At 43.0% G+C, this 20,326-nt stretch overlaps 2 protein-coding genes across 3 annotated transcripts; both read left to right on the top strand.

Moving 5' to 3' along the window:
* Positions 1 to 1,031: 1,031 nt before the first annotated feature.
* Positions 1,032 to 9,017, top strand: si:ch211-154o6.3 (uncharacterized protein LOC563854 homolog). The gene is made up of 13 exons (XM_044360133.1): positions 1,032 to 1,501; positions 3,726 to 3,844; positions 4,274 to 4,524; positions 4,900 to 5,023; positions 5,337 to 5,458; positions 6,004 to 6,090; positions 6,277 to 6,366; positions 6,676 to 6,764; positions 7,405 to 7,627; positions 7,744 to 7,866; positions 8,018 to 8,183; positions 8,407 to 8,492; positions 8,652 to 9,017. The coding sequence occupies exons 1-13, from the start codon at positions 1,412 to 1,414 to the stop codon at positions 8,750 to 8,752; spliced, it is 1,671 nt and encodes a 556-aa protein (XP_044216068.1). The 5' UTR covers positions 1,032 to 1,411; the 3' UTR covers positions 8,753 to 9,017.
* Positions 8,791 to 19,332, top strand: LOC122988069 (PILR alpha associated neural protein). 2 transcript variants are annotated; one of them, XM_044360231.1, is made up of 6 exons: positions 8,791 to 8,879; positions 10,097 to 10,153; positions 10,354 to 10,763; positions 11,768 to 11,846; positions 16,376 to 16,522; positions 17,746 to 19,332. In XM_044360231.1, exons 2-6 carry the CDS (start codon positions 10,143 to 10,145, stop codon positions 17,765 to 17,767), a joined length of 669 nt encoding a protein of 222 aa, XP_044216166.1. In that variant the 5' UTR covers positions 8,791 to 8,879; positions 10,097 to 10,142; the 3' UTR covers positions 17,768 to 19,332. The 2 variants fall into 2 exon arrangements, with proteins under 2 accessions (XP_044216166.1, XP_044216167.1); XM_044360232.1 differs by lacking the exons at positions 16,376 to 16,522; positions 17,746 to 19,332 and adding an exon at positions 13,908 to 14,160.
* Positions 19,333 to 20,326: the final 994 nt, after the last annotated feature.

The following is a 20,326-nucleotide window of genomic DNA, read 5'->3' as shown; positions in this document are numbered from 1 at the left end:
ATTGTGTAGTGTATGTCTTCTTACACTACATAATGTTTAGTTAAGTACACAATATGTGTGTAAGTGTTTGATTTTTTTTTTTAGTATAAATAACTTTCCTTAGACCTTTTCTCCTCTTTGCTTTGCTGCTGTGGTGCAAATAAGCTTTGCAGCACTTAATATCTGACATAAAACCTCATTAGTGAGGTATTTTATTGATTTTCATTCACAAATTTAATTCATGGATTGTTCTTAGAGTCCAACTGATAAATCTGATTGTATCTAACTCTGAAATATCGTTATCAGGGTCAGCACTCAATACAATATATGGGTATCTAGTCAATTGAATTCAGTTCAATTCAATTCAATGTTCTTTATTGGCATGAAGGTTTCAAGAACAACATTGACAAAAACATCAAAATACAATATGTCCAAATGTTTTGAGAGTACAAAATAACAACAATCTGAACATTAACACAACATTATGATTCGTATATATATTAATTATATTAAGTGCGTGTGTGTGTGTGTGTGTGTGTGTGTGTGTGTGTGTGTGTGTGTGTGTGTGTGTGTGTGTGTGAGAGAGAGAGAGAAAGAGAGAGAGAGAGAGAGAGAGAGAGAGAGAGAGAGAGAGAGAGAGAGAGAGAGAGAGATGTAGTCTGTCATAGGCTACTTTTGGGGACAAATTTCAAGATTTAGGACCAGTTAATTGGGGACAGCTTGTCCAATTGGGAAAAAGATGATTTTTGGGTCAGTGGTTATGTTTAGGGTTAGGGTAAGTCTCCAGAAAGTGAATGTAAGTCTATGTAATGTCCCCAAAAGTGACCATGGTCTGATATGGGTGTGTGTGTGTATGTATGAATGCATGCCTGTGCCGTGTGTGGTGTGTGGGTCATTCACTGTCCCTCAGGTTGTGGCATGCTGATACATATTGGGCAGCAAGATATGTCATATTCCAGTCTGTGGGCTCATTTCTGATTTGGGAGCTCAGAAATACAAGCTGAAGGAGGAGCACTTGAATGCAGCACAGCTTCACTATGCTCTTGCCCTTCCTGTTGTCAGACTGATTTTTAGCTGCTGCTTTCTGAAATAACTGCATGTAATATCAAACATGTCACACACTGTGAGGTCTGCTGAAATTAATATCTCTGGAGACGGTAAATGCACAGTCGTTATATTTCTTATTAACAGTTTTAAGGCAGTTGTTTAACAGTCCACAGGATGTCGCTGCGAGGACAGATATACACACCGACTGTAATCGTCAACATCCGGCGACACGTCTCACACACACCGCCGACCCATTTCTTTATTTACACCTCTGCAGCCCATTTAATGTTGTTTCTTTGACACTTTCTGTCTAGTTGAGCCTCAGTCAGAAAGTTCAGCAGTGTAAAGTTAACCTGCGTTGCTTTAGACAAGCTCAGAGCTGCAAATGGGGGAGGTGAGGAAGCTGCAGAAGAAGTTAAGGCAGATTGGGAATCTGGAAATAAAAATCAGTCTTACCCCAGAGGAGAGACACAAGGTACAGGAACACTTTATCTTTTTTTTTTTTTTTTTAAGCTGTGCTCTGTGTGTGACCAGTGTGACTCTGTGAAATCCTGAATAGATTTCCCTCAGGTGTAACAGCAGGTTATGACTGCACCTCAGACTTCACTACAACACAGACATGGGTTTAATTTAAATGAATAAGAATAAATATTCATCTTCAGTATCTTGAATAATGACACACAGGTTGAAAGACAGCCTGAAGTGTACAGCTTCATATTCATGCACAAAACACACCCTCTGAGTATCAGATTTGGCACATAGTTTGAAAGCTCATGGTTTAATAAAGATAACATTTTAACACTGCTGGTATATACAAAGTTTTGAAGTAAGGCTTCTTAAACTTGAAATAACAGTGTGAATATCATGAAGAAGAAAAATGTGTGATTAAAATGAATTCATAATACTGATGGGATGAATAATTTGACTTTTTTTTTTCTGCGGGAATTCAGTAGATCAGAAACTCACACTTTGAGAAGAATGCATCATATAAAAATAATTACTTCAGGAAAGCAGTATCTGAATTTTATAAGTTATGGCTGTGCCCTACAACAGTATTTGAACTTTCCTTACATCCCCTAACTGGAAACAGGAAAATAAATGCATACAGTGTTGTCCCGCACATTTACGCTAATGGTTCGGTACCCAGAATGATTATTTTGTGGGTCAGAATAAGCAGCTTTTTCTCAGTCTGAACTAACAGTACAACATTAACAAACAAGCAACTAACCAGAACACAAAATAACTCTTAAAATACTGTAAAATAAAAACAAAAAGTCACATTTCTGTTAGCTGACAATGGATCATGTTATTGTTGAAGATCCCCCCAGACATGCTTTAATGTGTGAAATACGCTACTTTGAATAATAATTGTGTAATAATTGTGTCTGATGTGGTTTTTCCACAAGAAAAGTTCAATTATCTTTTTAAAATCCTTAATTTCATCTCCTCCATCTCCCTAATTAAACATTCCAGGATCTATGAATATGCAAATATATTTAATTTCAGAAGTTGAACTGTTGGACACAAGACGTCTTCTACTTCACTGTAAAGTTCATTCTCAGTGTTTGTGCACTGGAGCCTTCAAGTTTCCACATCACACTTGTATAAGTTGAATATTGGACCAGGATTGGCTTCTTGTTCCTACAGTTGGATGTAGGTTTTCACATTCATCTGCTGAAAGTTTCTGTCTGCTCACTGAGAATCAGATTTGAAGGGATTAAGGCCTATGAGCAGGATTTGTGACATTACAACTGGTTTTGAAGCCAATCTTGGTCCAATATTCAACTTACACAAGTGTGATGTGGAAACTTGAAGCCTCCAGTGCACAAACACTGAGAATGAACTTTACAGTGAAGTAGAAGACGTCTTGTGTTCAGCAGTTCAACTTCTGAAATTAAATATATTTGCATATTCATAGATTCTAGATTTTTTTCAATGTGGGAGAAGGAGGAGATGTAGTTTTAAGGATTTTAAAAAGATAATTTAACTTTTTTTTTCTGGAAAAAACATATCAGACACACTTCATTGTTCCAATCAGAGTAGTTTTTTATGTCTTAATACATGTCTGGAGGGGATCGTTAAATAAAAGATCTGCCACCACTTCTCATGAGAGACAGATTTTTTAATGATCAAAATCAAAGCAGCACAGGCTGCGATACCCTGACAGTCAGTCCCTAAATTGGGCCAAGCTCCAAAAACACTGCATCCTACATGTCCCACAATGCAATTCAGTGATGTCTTTTGTTGTGTGTTAGACACTCCCTCTATGGTAAATATCTGTCAAACTCCACGTCTCCGGTTTCTGTTAAAAATGTGTTGTCTCCAAGTCCAAACTGAGAATACCTTGAATTATTTTTAAGATTGTTTTTTCTGTAATTGTTTTTTTTTTTTTTTAAGATTAAACAGCTGTTTTTCATAGGCTGTGTAGTACTCCTCATAATGAGTAAACTGACCTTTATGTGTAAAAATAGGTGGAGTGCTTCTTTAACGCAGGAAACAGCCACTTGATATCAAGTTGACATGCCTAATTTGCTCATTCATGCATATTTCATAACTCACAATCAGACAGGAATACGGCGTAGCTTGAGAGTTGCGATGTGATAAATCGAGACAGGCAGAGTATGTTGGTTGTGCATATAAACAACTTGTGGATTTAGTAGCTTGGTTTACAACCAATCTCGTGTCTTCCTCCCTCTCAGATCTCAAGGAAGGCGGAGCTGCGTTCCAGATTGGCTGAGCTTCAGCTGCAGCTTTCTGGCCCGCAGCAAACTCTGGGGATTGTGGGAGACGGAAAAAAGGAGAAGATGAAAAGACAAGTGTAAGGAAGTGAGGGAGAGGTACCAGCAAGAGGGGGCAGATGGAGAGAAGCATAATTCTTCAAAAGCAACAACATTCACTTTGAAGCCTTTGATCTTTTTTGTATGTCTATCCAAACACACTGGAGGTCAAATACTGTCACGCTTTAAGAAAATGGAACTTTCTACTGTTCATAATGTGTCATGTAAACATCACTCAGGGATGCCATCCTCCCTATTAAAGGCCCTGGGGTTGTTGTGCAGATTAAGTGAAATTGGCATGTTTGGATGTATACATCAAATTAAATGAAATGTATTCCTCCTAATACACAGACTAGGTGCTCATTAACAAGTAGTGTTTGTGTGGGACTCTACAGGTATGCTAGCTGTCACAAAGGATGCTGTGTGCATCTTGATTATTCATTCAGCTCTTGCTTTCTGCACCGGCACAGGGACGATGCCCCCGAGGCCCTTCCATCACAAACGCCTCCAGCCTCCAAGATCCTTAAGGGAGAAGAGGAGTCCAAAGCTCAAGCAACACCAGCGCCGGCTGCCAGGCAGAGGGACACAGAAGGGGGAGCAGAGATACACAGACAGCGGGAAACGATAGAGTCGGCCAAGGTGTCAGATCGCTGCCGAGATGTGTCAGGAGACTGTCCAGCCCGAACAGAATCTGACAAGGAGCAGCGACTGCGACAAGAAGGTGGGGTAATTAGGAAAAGTGGCTGAAGAGAAGAGTGTTGTTACAGTTTATTGTAGGCAGTTAAAAATACAATTCAGTGCCCTGATTTGCGATTATTATCTAAAATCAGATTATTCATGTATTGCCCGAGGAGTCCTAACAAGCTCTTGTGGCTGCCTGTATTAAAAACAACAGGCTGCATTTGCTTCCCTGAAAACAGGACCCACGTTTTGCATCCTTGGAGCTAAATTAGCCCCACGCTTCACAGCGGCAGACTAATCCATATTGAAGAACTCTCTAGATTAACAAGCTGGGGTGCTGATGAGTCAACACTGCTAATTGCACAAATCATTTCTTTTCTGTTTTTTTTTTTTTTTTTTTTTTTTTTTTTTACAGATGCTGAATTTACATCCCTCAAAGCATCTTGGGAGAAGGCAAAGTTCCGCTTGAGGCTGTTGGAGGGTCACAATGACATTGTCACCTGTGTGGTTGCCGTTGACAACCTGGTGGTTTCTGGAAGGTAAAGCTGAAGGAGCCCTAATTTGCATAATGGATGTGCAAAGTGAACATTTCACCTAATTTATCACTTAATACGCTCCCGCTCTCGCTCCCTCGCTGTCTGACATGTATTTGTTTTTTCTTCCCCCGCCCTGATCGCTCCTCTCAAATCTCCTGTGGTTTATGTCGAACGCCTTTTAACTTTGCTTGTTTTCGTTGCCTTCTCGCACTCATTTTAACTCCCTCTACATCCTCCTGGATCCTATGTTTCTCACTCTGTCCAATCACTCTCTCTCTCTCTCTCTCTCTCTCTTTCTCTCCCTCTCTCCTCCCAGCCGAGATACGACAGTGAAGGTGTGGCATGTTCCCACAGCAACGGAGCACAAGAACCTGGGGGGTCACACTGGTGGGGTCACCTGTCTGTCTGCCCCTCCCCCTGAGTACTGCAAGAGGCTGGGTGAGGACACGCACACGCACACACATCCACATCCCACATGTGCACCGACTAGAGCTGAGTAATGCCTGTGTCCTCAGGTCTGGTAATTATAAGAGCAGTTCATCAGATCATCCCCGGTGAGAGATAACCACAGCAGACACTTAAGAGAGTTCACTGTCTGTCTGAAGCAGGCAGCCTTCAATCACTTGAACTCCAAAGGCCTCTCCGGGCTCGCCTCCTACACTCCCTCCCCACCTGCTTCCTCAATTTAAAATACCGAGTCGAGGAGCGCACGGCATAAATGATGCAGCTCCGTCAAGCTATAAGTCACACTGTGTTCATCAGACTAATTATTTGATGATTTCTTTTGATAAATCGTGTATTCTGAGTTTCTTTTTTTAAATTTTGTACATCATCACTTATTTACATCTTCCTCTCTGCTTGATGTTTTTGTCTTCATGTCTCTTTCTCTCTCCTTTTCTGATTCCTTTTCCCTCCTCCTCCTCCTCCTCCTCTTCTTCTTCTGTCCTCTCTCGCTCTTTTGTCTGTGTTTGCCCTCCTGCCAGCTTGGTCCCTGTCTTTGTCCGACAAGGAGAGGTTTATTTTGAGTGGCTCTGCAGACTGCTATGTGAAGATCTGGGCCCTGAGCATTGGTATGCTAAACCACACAAACATGCACATGCAGATATACATATATATATATTAAGGTAGAAAGAGCCTCAGGGCTCTGTCTGGTAAACGCGTTTCTGTGTGTGTTTGTGCATCGTAATCAATGTAAGCCCGTGTGACTGGTGGTCTGTGTCCTGTCAATTAAATTAGTACTTTGCTGTTACCTTTAGGGCAGTGTGTTAAGTCTATCTACACGTTCAACGCTGTGACCTCTCTCTGCTTTGTGCCAGAGGACGACGGCTACATCATCACTGGTTCAGGTGTGTTTTTGTGCATTTGTGTGGGAAAACTAAGAGCTAGTGACACAGTGGACAAAGTAACTGGAGCACGAATTTGTTGCATCACATTTGTATCTGATATCTATTTCTATATGTGCTTTAGAGCAGACATGTACATTCACTCTCGTAAGAATGCGTCATGTCTTTACTAATATGTAGGCAGAATCTCACCCAGCGGCATCATCTGCCAGTGAGTTAGTGAGTGTAGCGGAGGGTTATCGGGCTGCATCAGAGAGATGGAGGCCAGCCGCCTGTCAGCACATATTAACCTCACGCTCTGTCACTCCTCAGACGGGGGAAAAGTTCAAGCCTGGAGCTGGCACACTTTCGAAAACTGCCAGTCAATCAATGCTCATCGGGAAGCAGTCACCTCCATCCAGGTGGGTGGGTCATTCACCTACCGGCCATGATATGCTGTCAACGCTGACGATGCTCAAGCTGTTTTCATTTCCAGCCAATTTTTAAGAAAGATGCAAAAACACAGCAACGTTTCTCTCTCTGTAGAAAGCTGTCTAAAGTAGTTTTATAACACTTGATTATTAGTTTTGTAAAAAGCCAGTTCTCAAGAAATCAAACAGCTTTTCTTGTTTATTGCTTTCAAATGGAAATCAAAGATATTTGTTGAGATGTAAGCCGTGGAGCTCGGCCAGTTTTACAGAGCATACTGTACATATTTTCAGCAAAAAAGGCTTTTTATGAATATTGAAATCCAGAGCTGCATATGCACATTTTTTTCAATTTGCAATCATCAAAATATGCCTAAAGCATTAAAGCGTAGCGCATCATTGTCATCCTCTTTGTTGTTTATCATGCAAAGCGCACAATCCATTTATAACCAACAGCGGCTCAGAAGCGTACATTCTGAAACTGTTCACACACTCTTCTCTTCCATTTACACAAACATACATGCTGCTCGCTTTTGCTCTATCTCTGTCCACACACATGTACACACACACACACACGCAAACTGGGTAAAGACTCATATCACCATGACAACCGTGTCTCCTGTGCCCTCTGCAGTCTCAGGGTCCGCTGGTGTTCAGCGGCTCGGCCGAGGGAGGGGTGTCTGTGTGGGAGAACCGGTGTTCGGATCGAGACCCCCTGAGGCTGCTGCATCACTGGAGCGACCAGGTGACGGGCTGTGGAGGGGGTCCCGGCGGGCGTCTGACCCTGAGCCCCCGGGGTGACCGAGTGCTGCTGGCGTACGGTCGAGCCTGGCTCAAGATCCTGCACTGGAGGACTGGTAAGCTCTGCAGTGAGAGTGTGTCTGTCAAAAACAGACAAAAAGATTAAAAAAGGAAAATAGATGTAGGAGAATTTGCATAATCCTTCCATCTAACATCTGTCCAATTATCATAGGAACAATGTCCAGACTGACCAATCACAGCAGCATCACCGGGGTAACAGATTGTGTTCACCAGACGGCGGGCCTCTTAATTGGCTCCTGCTATGATCTGGCGAATGGAGAGAGCACGCTAAATTGTAAGTCGCAGGGTAAACCAAGTGCAAACTGAAGTTACTCGCTTCACTCTGAGAGCGTGAAAGCACAATAAAGACTTAAGACAAAATCGAAACCACTTTGTTTTCCTCGGTTGACCCCTGTTGTCTTCGCCTCCCTCTTCCTCCCTCTCAGTGTTCTCTCTACCTCAGTGTCGGTACCTGGCCTCTCTGACCTGGCCGGAAGCTCCCAGAATCCTCTGCTTTGCAGCGTGGACCACAGGGAGTGGAGACCACCGGTGGGTCACTGGAGGTCGTGACCTCCTCGTATGGGAGCAGCTCCCCAGCTCCGGGAAGCAGAGGTGTGCACAATACCCGTCAACACTGCTCAGTGATAAAGTTTTCAGTCTAAACTGGTCAATTATATTCCGTATTTGCATATTCATTATTTTTTGGCTGAGGTCAACTGTATAGCTCATCCTGAAGGTATACTGAGATGTATAATGCGCTAAAAGATTTTACTGATTTTGACACACATTTCCATTGATATTAGGTGTTTTATTACTGTGGGTGTAAATATTACAGGGGTGACGTCACAGCGAAGAGAGACAGTCGATTGGACTCCTTGCTGGAGTCAGAGGGGGACACAGAAGATGACGAGGAGACTGATGGTACAAACACACACACACCTCAGTTTCACACACCCTCACTTCTTTATCTCCTGACTCACACGCCTCATGAGTAAGCGTGGAATCACAGATTACACTGTCATGTTAATTTTAGATGATTTGTGTCGTGACGAATTCTTCTGACCTCCTTGTTAAACTTAGACTACGAGGACGACGATGACAAAGATGAAGGAGAAGACGGCCAGTCTGGCAACACGGAGGACGAAGGGTCAGGCTCGTGGCTCCGCTGCGTTCTCCAGTGAGCGCTGGTTTCCCACGGCAGATGCTGGGCTGAGGACACTGCGGCCCACAGACATGAAGAAGAGGAAATGAGAGGGAGGGAGCGCAGTGACAGCAAAGGAGGGTGGAGGAGAGTGGAAGTGTGACAGAGTGAGTGTCAGTGTCGGAGAGGGAGCATATGAACGTGTATGTATGTGTGTGTGTGTGTGTGATAGACAGATTGTTTTCTATGTAAATACTATTTTCACATACAATAAAGCTGTCACACTGTGACTCTCACCTCCAGAATTTGCATCTCTTGTTGTCTTTTTTTTTTTATTTCAACCTGACCCTGCTTCTTCTTGAAACAACATTTCATCGCCCGCTCTGTCGGTGCAACCTGTGCAAATTAATGTAAATTAAATTTTATTCCATCTTTATTCCCCTCCTTTCTCCTTCCTCCTTCTCCTCCTCTTTGCTGTCTGTATTGCTGCCTCTTTCCTCTCTGGGGTGTCCTTGCAGTTTTTGTAAAAAAATAATTGAAGAGTTTGTTTTTTTTTTTAACCTCCCGCCTCTAAAATGAGCTTATTAATGTCTTCCTCAGTATCATTTCTGTTTGCCTCGTCAAATTCATTTCTTTTCCTCTGCGTCCCTTTAATTGAACCTGTTTAAAAAAAAAACACATAATTAGCATTTAAATCTCTTTCCAACAGTCTCTTGCCCTCCCTACATCGCTCTCTCTCCCCTCTCTTACTCTAGCAGACTCTACATGTCTCAGTCGCTAAGGCAACCGATGCTTTTTTTTTTCTCTCTTGCTCTCTGTATCTCCCCCTTTCTCTCTGTCTCCCTCTCTCATTCCCTCTCTCCACTGCCAGAGGTAGGCATGATAACTGATATGTGTCGGAGTGCATGTTTGTATCTGTCGGTCTCCCGGAGTGCTCGTGTGTCTTTAAGTGACATTTCTGTGGCATTTAGGCTGTTGTAGATAGGAAGTTACCTCTTTCTGCTCAAAGTGCCATATAGAGTATTGGCTCCGTGCATGACGCCTCTAATGATGATTAATGTGCCGTGCTCAGGTGTGTGCACTGTAAATGTGTGTGAGGGAGCAGGACAGACAGTGAGCGTTTACTTTTGGGTGTTTTTGCATGCAGATGTGCATTCTGTAAAAAACATGTGGCGCATAATTGAGCATTAAATTTAAATGCCCAGGGGAGTCTGGTTACGCTTTTTCTAAAAGAGGTGACAGTTGGAATTCTGCCAATACTATTGCTGGTTTCTCTGTTTACTTGCTCTTTATCTGCCAACATAAAAGAAGAAAAAAAACCTGGACCCTCCCCCTTTCTCTCCCTCTCTCTATTTCTCTCTTGCCCCTCTGTCTTATCTTACAGAGAGAGATGATCGGAGGAGCGGAGTCTCAGTGAACAGAGCGAAGCGATGGAGAGATGGTAAGATGAATAGCTTCAGAGGTGAAGTAGGGATGTATGGGCTGCAGATGCAAGAAATGTCATTCTGAGTGATGTCTGGCATGGGAATCAATGTCTGAGCTGTTGAGGTTGTGCAGGGCGCCTGTGGACAATACATTTTCCCAGCTAACTTCTCTGTCACTCCACCACCTCTCATTCTTTCTCCTCCACCTCTCTTCCAGCTCCATCTCTCCTGTCGCACGACTGACTGCCCTCGTCTCCCTCCTCCTGGTTGCTCTGGTGACACAGCCCTCCACCTGTAACCGTGACGACAGCGAGGGCGAGGAGCAGGTGGACGCCCTGTCAGTCCAGCTGTCCGTCACAGCCCAGGTCACACCCACCCCTCTGTGGGCGGTGGTCTGGGGACCAACGCAGCCTCTGGAGGATGAGACCTACCACTTCCTTTCCAGCCAGGAAACGGAGCCCCTGCACCAGTACGGGAACCAGCAGGAGGCCAGCACCGCCACGTCCGAGGACTGGCCTTATCCTGATGCAAGCATGCAGCCCCCAGAGGAGGCACTGCTGGAGTCCAGGAACCAGGAGGGCACGGAGGATGGAGGAACAGAGGCGGAGGAGACGGAGCCTGAGGAAGGTGGGCATCAGGAGATGCACATGAAGGATTTCTAGAAAAAAGGTGGCCACGAGCCACACAGTCCATGTGAACACACACACACATGCCAGGAGTCCTCCTTGGAATTAGCTGTCACCAGGGGCGGACTTCAACGTTAGGCAAGGTAGGCAACTGGCTGGGGACCCCAACTAAAGGGGCTCCAAACAGCTATAGATTTATTATGATGTTTAGATGCGAAAACTATTGAATTATGTTACTGTTCTAACTCTTTATACAACAAAATAACTTACAAAAGGCTCCCAAACCACTTAAAAAATATGTAACTGTATACTTCAACTTCAGAGGAATACATTGTACTACTACATCTAACTGACAAATAAATGTTCCTGGTTACGTTCAGATTTTAATCACAAAATATAACAAATAAAATATAATGCATTATTATTGATTAAACTGTCCAGCATTTTATAATTAAAAGCTCCACCTTTGAACATAAGTACATTTAAGTACATTGTGAGGATAATAACTCTCTTCCACTCTTCACTTTTAATTAAAAATATGAATTCAGGACTCTTACAGTATTTTTGCTGTGCGATATTAATCATTTTACTTAACAAAACAGTTTTGAGTACTTCTTATACCGCATTTCCAGTTAGAGAATGGTTGAACATAAAGCAAGACAGTGTTTGCCTGAGGCTTCCCAAATCACTAAATCCTCCCCTGGCTGTCTTCAGGGTGAAGGCTGACACCCTGCTGTGTGCATCCGGCTGCGTCTGTGGCGGGGAATGCCTAATAAAGTTCTCGTCACTCACAGGGAGGAATTTGCCACTGTCACACTGCAAGATACAGGGAAGACGTCATCGGACTGGTGTTATAGTTGGAGGCCAGAGTCTTGCACATCTAATTTCATGTTCAGCTGGCCCAGTTGATTTCTTCTTCTTTTGTTCTGGACACAATTATACATGGTCACGCTCTGAGATTAGTAACTGCATGAGTGTGTGTGTGTGTGTATGTGTGTGTTACAGTGGATCCTCAATTCTACGTTACCGTGACCATCTCCTCGCTGCTGATCCTGACGGCAGTCGTCATTACAGCCAAACTCTGGTAGGAACCAAAAGTTGATCCTCTATAAATATGTGTGTGTGTTTGTGTGTGTGTGTGTGTGGACCAGGTATTCCTCATGTTGTGGGGACTTGCCTCCCTTATGGGGACAAAAACAAGTCCCCTTAATGTAAAACATTAATTTTAGGGTGAAGACTTTGTTTAAAGTTAAGGTTAGTTTAGGCTTATGGTAAGGTTGGGGTTAGGCATGTGGTGGTTATGGTTAAGGTTAGGATAAGTCTCCAGGAAATGAATGTAAGTCAAGGTAATGTCCTCTGAAGTAATGGAAACACGACTGTGTGTGTGTGTGTGTGTGTGTGTGTTTGCGTGTGTGTTTATGGTCACATCAATGTTGCTGCCCCACAGCAGGAGGGTATTATTAGTTCTCCTAATTAAAAGGCGACAGGGCTTTTACGGTAAAAGTTATGGGTTGGACAATTTCTCATTATAAGACACACAGCAAGGTGCAGACCAGTGTGAGCTTCAATACAAGACGCCTCCCTTAATATGGATTTCAGGCACTTTAAATCTTATAGGGTTAAATGAGGAGACAGATCTGAGAATATTATTTTTAGACCTTGTGGATTACATTTGCTCTGAAACTTTTTTTTTTTTTTTAGAATAACATGTATTCTAATTAAAGCAGGAATGTGTTGAGGTCAGTTGTAGATTTACAGGGAACAGAGTTTCCCAACCTGGGGGTTGGGGACCAACATAAGGGGTCACATAAATCTAAGGGATCACAACATTATTAACAAGATTGAAAAGTTGGAAAAAAAATTCTGCTGCACAGTTAGATTTACTTTTTCAGACTTTGCTTTTTTGAATGTGAATTACTGATTAATTGTTCTCAGACATCTTGAACGTATTAAAAGAATCTGATAAGGACTAATCAAACCCTTTGGTTGACTTTGTTAAAACTTGTAGACATGCAAACAGTGAACAGGGGTCACAAGCAGCTTTGTTTTAAGTGGTCAAAAACACCATCAACTTAGAAATTAGTGAGAGCTATCTATAAGTGTTAAATGACTGAAGTATTCTGTGTTTAAAAAAATGGATTGAAACATTTTGTACTGAAAGATGAAGACTCAACTGTTTTAGTCATAAATGGATAAATATGGAAAGTTATATATTAGCACCAGATGTGTGTTGGATTAATGAAGAAGAGAATTTGATAGTTGTTGATGTTTTCGCATGTTCATGTTGATCTGTGTGCCTGTTGTTCAATGATTACGTAACATATTGCCCCCTTAAAGTGTGAGCTGAGTAATTGCTTACTAATGGCTTTATTAAGAACCCTGTGTTCCTGAAAGTCACAATTGGCACAGATGTGCCATTTAGTGCCATTAGAGTTGCAATGATTAAACATTCTCTATAGCCATTAGGACAGGCTGAGAAGCAAAAACAGATCTCTTTCCTTACAGGCTTGAGCTATAACACGGCTTCACTGGTGTCGATGTGTTTTAACATCCCACCGGTCATTAAACCTTCCGGTGCATGTACACAGAGGGTTTGGGGTTTTGTATATGTTACGTTTTCAGGGCCTTGTGGGAAGTGCTCTCTTGCTCACATGGTCATTAGCTGGGAATGGGGGACTCATCTATGTGATGTAGTGGAGCACTTGCACGCTTTGCTGATCAAACCAATAATACCTAGTTTATTTGACCGCCGGGACTTCTCTCTCTTCTTCTCCTGCATTTCACACTTCTCTTTTTTTCTTCTTTTGTCAATGTCATTTTTTTTTATCTCATCCACTTGAACTCCTCTCCTCTTTACTGTATTTCTCTTATCTGCTCATCTTACCCATATTTCTATTGTATCATAATTTTTCATTTCATTGCCTGAATCTGTATAATTTGTTCTCCTTCAGATCCCTTTATCACACTTGCTCTTAATCTCAATTTTGCTCCCACATTCTTACATTATCTCTTTGCTCTGCCTTTCCCTCTCCAAACCTCCCTCCCATTCCCACTTCCCACTTGGGCATCCTTCCCCGTTGCCTCCTAGGGATTTTTTTTTTCTTTCTTTCTCTGAATACCTGTGTCTCCCCCCTCCTTCCTTTAGGTTCTTCACTGAGTGATCATCATAGCCAGAACATACTAGAGCACTGATGATATAACAAGCCAATTTCACTATCTGCTGGAACGAGCTGCGCTTAACATGCTCCCAGCACCGCTATCAAATGCACCGGCAGCCTTCATTGCATTGATATGTTTTAGTTTTAAATTAGCCTGTCATGTATTGTTTCAAAAGAATCTACACTTATCTACACTTAATATTATTCATGAATCTTTAACGTGTACTTTGTATGTTTCCAAACAAGCACATTTCTGTTAAATTATATTTATACTTAAGTTCTATATTGTCTATTTATGATTTCATTGTGTGAGTTTTCCATGTCTTTCTTGTATTTTTTGTTGATTATGATTTGTTTTAGTCACATATTGTAGGCCTAATTGTAATTAGATTTGTTTTAGTAAATATTTGAATGAATAAAAGGCATGTTTGTGTCTTATGAACCATTGCTGGGGTGGTGGGAGGGGGGGCACCTGGAGTGGAGCTCGTCTAGGGTACCAAATATGCTAGGGTCGGCCCTGCTCTTACTTATCGTTATTGCCTTGCTCTAGCTCTGCCGTCTTTGCACAGCCGGTACTCCTCTTATCTCCCTCAGCAGTCTCCTATCTCTCCTAGCTCTGCCAGTCCGGCTGCAGATCCACAGATAATCCTCCAGCTTGCCGTGAGCTGATACATGATAAGCCCCCTTTTCTCTCTGTTCCTGAGACTGGCCTTCGCTGTTGTTTCGATAACTTACTTCACCGGGCCCCCGCCGTGGAGGAAATCCCACACTGCTGGTGGATCCAAAGTGGCCTTACAAAGTGTGAATTTCAGGGAGTCAGACTGGAGACATGGCAGCAGCCCCTCTCCATCTCTCTGTCTCTCTGTGGTGCTATAGACTGGCACGTGCTTCAGTGTCATAAATGTGTAAATAACGCCATGTGTTAGATGGAGACACATGGGGGGGTTACAGATGGACCGAAATGACAGCCTATAGTGGAAATTGGCCACCGTCCAGTTCATTATGATTATAGAAGAGCAGCATATGTGCTCAGTGATTTTCCCAGCCTTAAAATCGTCAGTGTGGCTAATGGCATCAAGCGTGGCTGTGTTTTTGTGTGAATGTGTGCGTGTGCACATATATTTACGGAGATGAAGAAGAGAGGAGTCAGCCAGCAGAGGACAGGTGTTACTGAGGGGAGATGAGGGTGCACGATGGCTGTTATGGCTGTGAGAACAGCTTTGTTGTGCATCGAAATATTCTTTTGCAGCGACACTTATTTTATTTATTATATTTTTAAACAACCGACAATGCATGAACAGTGACAAACAAAACATAACACGCACAAGGGAAAAAAACGATGATACAAAGCTTAAGTGACGAGAAGCAATAAATATACATACATTAATAATTATACTTAATACCCTCGACAATAATAAATATACACTTGGATGTTATAACATACTGTATTTGTGTTCCCTTCCAAAAAATAGTACAGAAGAAGAGAAAGTATATGTACATATATGTACATACTCACTCACACTTATACATTCATATATATACTGTACATGCACTCATACATATGTTATACTTGTATACTCAATATGTGCAGTGCACATTGTAAGAAATACACATAATGGCCAGTGTATTTCAAAAAAATATAAATTTAAGATGCACAAAGGAACAAATACCAATTCATTATTCTTGTATCTTGAGTTTTTTAATAAAACTGTCACATGCACGTATTGATTATATCTTTATTGAAACATTCTCAAGAGCCTAAAGCGGTGACTCTTGACTGTACCTCCGTCATAACTCACTCGCCTCACTGAAGTATTGGCACATCACCTCAGTTATGTGTCTCTCTGTCCATTTCTTCACCTTGTTGTATCCCTCCATCCCTCCCTCCCTCCTTCATCCCACATCTCCTTCCCCGTTTCTCGCTCTGCCTCGCCATCCCCTCTGACAGTGTTTTAATGAGTCCAATGAGTGTACTAAGCCATTCAGTGTGCTAAATGGCTCAGCTGTTCTTGATGCTCTCTGACTTTGTTTCTCTGCCCCCCCTCCCTCCCCTCTGTCTTTTCTCTTCCTTCTGTTTCTCCAAATCTGTTTCTCTGTCTGTCATTTCTCCTCCTCCTCGCTGTCTCTCCCTCCTTCTACTGTATTAATATCTGTCTTTGTCAAACTTCAACTTTCATCTCTGTTGCTATTCCTGTCCCCCTCTTTCCCTTTGTGTCTCTTCATTCCCATCTTTTTCTTTTTTACATTCCTGTCTGCTTCTTTCTTTTTTCCTCCACCATGCCTCTTTCTTGCTTTTTCTTCCTCTCTTCCTCACCCTCCATCCCTCTTCATCTTTTTCTTTCTTCCTCTTCCATGTGTCTTCCCCCAATTTCTTTCCTCCTTTCATCCTCCTCTCCTCATCTCTGTGCCCCCCTCCGTCTCCGTTTATCTGTCTCACTATCCCTCTCTCTCCCAGTTACGATCGCAGCTGTTCCCAGCATCCGCCCCCGCTTTCCCGTGGCGTGGCCCCCCCCCTATCCCTCGCGCTCCCTCGTTCCCTCGCTTCGGAGGACAGCCGGCAGACGCTGCACAGCACCTCCTCCTCCTTCACCGACAGGGAGAGGTAATGAGTCGCCTCACCAGTCTGCCCGAGAGTGTGTGTGTGTGTGTGTAAATCTATGAGCCTGATGTGCATGTGTGCAGGGGCGGATTTAGTGGTTTGGGGGCCATAGGCAAACTCCGTCTTGCTTTATTTTCACCCTTCCTCTGACTGGGAATGTTTATATTACCAGTGGTGGAAGAAGTACTCAAAACTATTAACACTGGACAGTAAAAATACTGCAAAAGTCCTGCATTCAAATTTGTACTCAGTGAAGAGTGAAAGAGAGGTATTATCAGCACGATGTTTAGTTTAATGAATAATAATGCATCATATCTTATTTGTTATATTTTGTGAGTAAAATATGAATCTGCAGCATAACCAGTAGTACGTAGTAGGCCTAGTAATACAATGTTTTTCTTTTAAATACAAGTAAAAGTATACAGTTACATATTTTTAAGGGCTTTGGGGGGCTTTTGTAATTTATTTTGATGTAAAATGATTTAGAATAGTAACATAATTCAATATTTTTTATATTTAAACATCATAATAAATCTATAGCTGTTTGGGGCCCTTTTAGTTGGGGCCCCAGGCAGTTGCCTATTTGCCTAATAGTAAAGTCCGCTCCTACATGTGTGTCTGGATTCACGTTTGCTTCTTTGTGTTTGTGTTTGTGTGTGTGAAGCAGCCCTATTACCTCTATTGTGTGCATTGCAAGGATATACATGGAGCATAATTGGGCAGTAGTGTTATTCTCTGTGGAGTATTCAGGCCTGGAGTGTTGGTGCTGCTGTAAGATGTATCAGTGTTTTAAACTCCCTCTCCAGATGACTCATTGTGGCTCTGTGAAAAGGCGCCCAGCCGCCGTCCATGAAATGATGCTTTTATTCGAGGGTATTTAAAGTTAATCTCAATCAGGATAATTATAGTGCTGTACTCCACTGCTCCCTCTCACTTCCTCCCCCCCTTCAGCTTTTCCTCCACCTTCCTCCTCTTTCTCGTTCTCTTCCGTCTCTGCCCCCCCCCTCTTCCCGCCGCCCTCTCAGTCCCCTCTGATGCAGCTTTCCGTTTGCGTGTATGCCACTTTTCCAGCTCCAGGCCTCTCTGCTCCACTTCTCCTCTCTACATCTGCCTTCCCTCTCCATCCTCTCCATCTTCAGGGCTCCTGAGCTTCCCACAAAACTCCCCTTTTTTCCCCTCTTTCATCGTCTCTCACTTTTTCTTGTCTGTGTCTCTTGCCGTGTCAGGATCCCAGTCGTGAACCTCTGAGGTGACTGTTTCTCCATATGGTAAACATTTCTACGGGGCCTGAAGAGGAACATCAACGTGACCAGAGGGTGTGCCCACAGCACGTTTTATTTTCTCTGAAACTGTGAAATTAATTCAGGGATCCCAGGTATCCAGCCATCACAAAACATCCCCGGCTTCCCTGAGGTCTAAAAAACCCAAACTCATCTCCCTGCTGCTCCTTCCCTCCCTCCTTCCTTCCTTCCTTTCTTCCTTCCTTCCTTCCGTCCCTCTCTCCTTCCTTCCTCTGTGCTCGGTGTAAATTTCTTTTATGTGGCTCTGCGTCACTGTAACCTGCTCCTTGTTTTCCATCCCCCTGTAAGGCCCCGAGCACTGCCAAGCTACCCAACCGCACTGTGTGCTTCAACCTGCCATGACTAATTCACAAACAAACAGTTTAACAGCCATGCAACATCCCATTACCCCTGAAATGCCCTACCTGTGCTTCCACAACTGTTTCCAGTGATTCAGTTGCACATCTGAAGCTGTTCAGTAGTAATTTAAATCCAGCGGCTGTTCTTTCATGAGATGCCAGTCAAATTCAGCTTGGTTTAGTGAGCCTGTATCTGGCTTGTAAATGGTTAAAAAACCCATCCTCAGCATCTCCAAACACTGAACGGGGTATTTCACAAAGCTGTTTGGCATGGCTGTAGCCAACAGGCAATGTGTTTAACATGTCACGCTCCAAAAACTGCTGTTTATTCCCCGCTTTGGGCGCCTCAAATGCAAATAGTGTGGCTTTTCTCCTCTGCAGTGTGTTGAGCGCTCTGTTTTGTTTCGGTTTTTCCTCATGATTTGTTCTCTTAATTATCTGGCTGACGTTCACCTCTTTGTGGGCACCCTTTGTTCCTGCTGGACTGTGTAGAGGTGTGTTAAACATAAGAGTACTTCCACTGGAGGAGATAAAATATTCAGAACATGAATGGATGGAGGAGGCATTCCTGCTGAAAATGAATGATTCCCAAAGGTTACGGATGGTTTGCAGCAGATTTATGACTTCATGGAAACGAGCATCAGTGAACTGCAGGAGTGATCAAAGGACTGGTGCTACCACAAAAAGGAGTTTTCTCACCTGACAGCCAAGTAGCTCAATCTGGAAAACAAAACCAGCATCATTTCCCTTCATATCATTCTCAAGTCACTGTATATCGGCTGTGCTGGGTGCACCAAAGGATAGTAGAGTACGTCAAGGAGCATCGTTTCTGTCTCTCCAATGAATCTGCATGTATACAGTAAGAAAACCTGTTAGAGTTGCTTCAAATCTATTATTTATAAATGTCTATTTTATCTATCAGTGAGTGATGTCTTATAGAACCTTTCAAAGGCCAAATGTCAGTTTGTGTTTGGCAACTTTTCTAAGCAGCTTTGAGACATGACCCCACCTCCACTTACACACATTTCCACCACAGACATAGTGCTGGTGACATCATGCGTGGCTCGTGCAATCCTCCAGATATCCAGTCTTGTGATTTTTGGTAGCATTCCTGTAGAAAATGTGGTCTTTCTGTACCATGGAAGTTCAATAAAGACTCAACACTGGCGTTTTAGCTTTGTGCCTCTATCTGTTTATTCCTGTGCATGTTGAATGAATTCCCCTGGGAGTTGCAATGCTTTATGGGAAGGATAAAGCTTACACTGTGCATTTTAATAGCTACCCTGTATCCTAATCTTTTTCTCCCTGAAGTGAACATTTAGTCCACCGCCTTGCATTGATTTTGAACCATGGGCTTGGCATTAAAAAGTCCTGCATGTGCCAATCATGTTTTTGCCAGTGAGGAGTAGCTGAAAAGGGGGCGAAGAATAAGGCGGCTGCATGTGTCTGAAGCGTCTCCTTATCTCGTCACCTCATATGGATTCCTCTCGCTTCAGAAAGATTAGCAGGATGCTATGCAAGAATTTCCTCTGTGTACAGTTTTTCACACAAATGTCAATAAAATCAAGGCGGGCTTGAGAGGAGAAATGCCACTCCAGCTGTATTGAGATTCTTCACCAGCCTGCTGCATGGCTAGTGTTTCCATCTCCTCTGGGCATTTTATTGATTAATCAAAGTAATTGATTGGCTGGGTTCCACTCGGAAGTTTTAATGACCGTCCAGTTATGAGACACATATACCAGCAGATGCTGCAGCAGTTTCGAACCACCGCGGACAAACACTAATACAGAAGTTAGCCATGAACTCACCGGATGCTGTGCATGCGGAGTCATCGCTTGCGTGCTCACACCTTTAATAAACACAGGACTCGCCTCACTGCTTTCTCTCCAAATACACCAGCTAGCGCACTTTGACTCACAAACACTTTGAGAGGTGTACAGCTGTTAGAATTCACAGCTCTGATCTGGTAAAAACCGAACCAATGAAGCTCGATCACACTGAATGAAATTAACACCACTATTTAAGTGGGGAAAGAGGGATGTTGGAGGGAGGAAAGATAATTTCCCGCTCTGCATTGCTGCTGGTCAGCTAATTGCTGCCATTAATGTCATGCAGGATGAAGAGCAAGAATTTAGAGGAAACAGAATCAAAAGTGTGAGAGATGGACA

Source organism: Thunnus albacares, chromosome 8 (assembly GCF_914725855.1).
Source record: "Thunnus albacares chromosome 8, fThuAlb1.1, whole genome shotgun sequence".
Taxonomy (NCBI): domain Eukaryota; kingdom Metazoa; phylum Chordata; class Actinopteri; order Scombriformes; family Scombridae; genus Thunnus; species Thunnus albacares.
Note: the sequence above shows the minus strand (reverse complement) of the source record. Positions and strands in the feature narration are given on the sequence as shown.

What these genes read in the sequence shown, in the direction of transcription:
- si:ch211-154o6.3 (XM_044360133.1), top strand. Translation starts at nt 1,412, where the DNA reads ATGGGGGAGGTGAGGAAGCTGCAGAAGAAGTTAAGGCAGATTGGGAAT. An exon ending in AACCTGGTGGTTTCTGGAAG is followed by an intron (nt 5,024 to 5,336) that starts GTAAAGCTGAAG and finishes CTCTCCTCCCAG; the next exon opens with CCGAGATACGACAGTGAAGG. An exon ending in TGGAGAGAGCACGCTAAATT is followed by an intron (nt 7,867 to 8,017) that starts GTAAGTCGCAGG and finishes CCTCCCTCTCAG; the next exon opens with TGTTCTCTCTACCTCAGTGT.
- LOC122988069 (XM_044360231.1), top strand. An exon ending in GGAGACGGAGCCTGAGGAAG is followed by an intron (nt 10,764 to 11,767) that starts GTGGGCATCAGG and finishes TGTGTGTTACAG; the next exon opens with TGGATCCTCAATTCTACGTT. An exon ending in GTCATTACAGCCAAACTCTG is followed by an intron (nt 11,847 to 16,375) that starts GTAGGAACCAAA and finishes TCTCTCTCCCAG; the next exon opens with TTACGATCGCAGCTGTTCCC.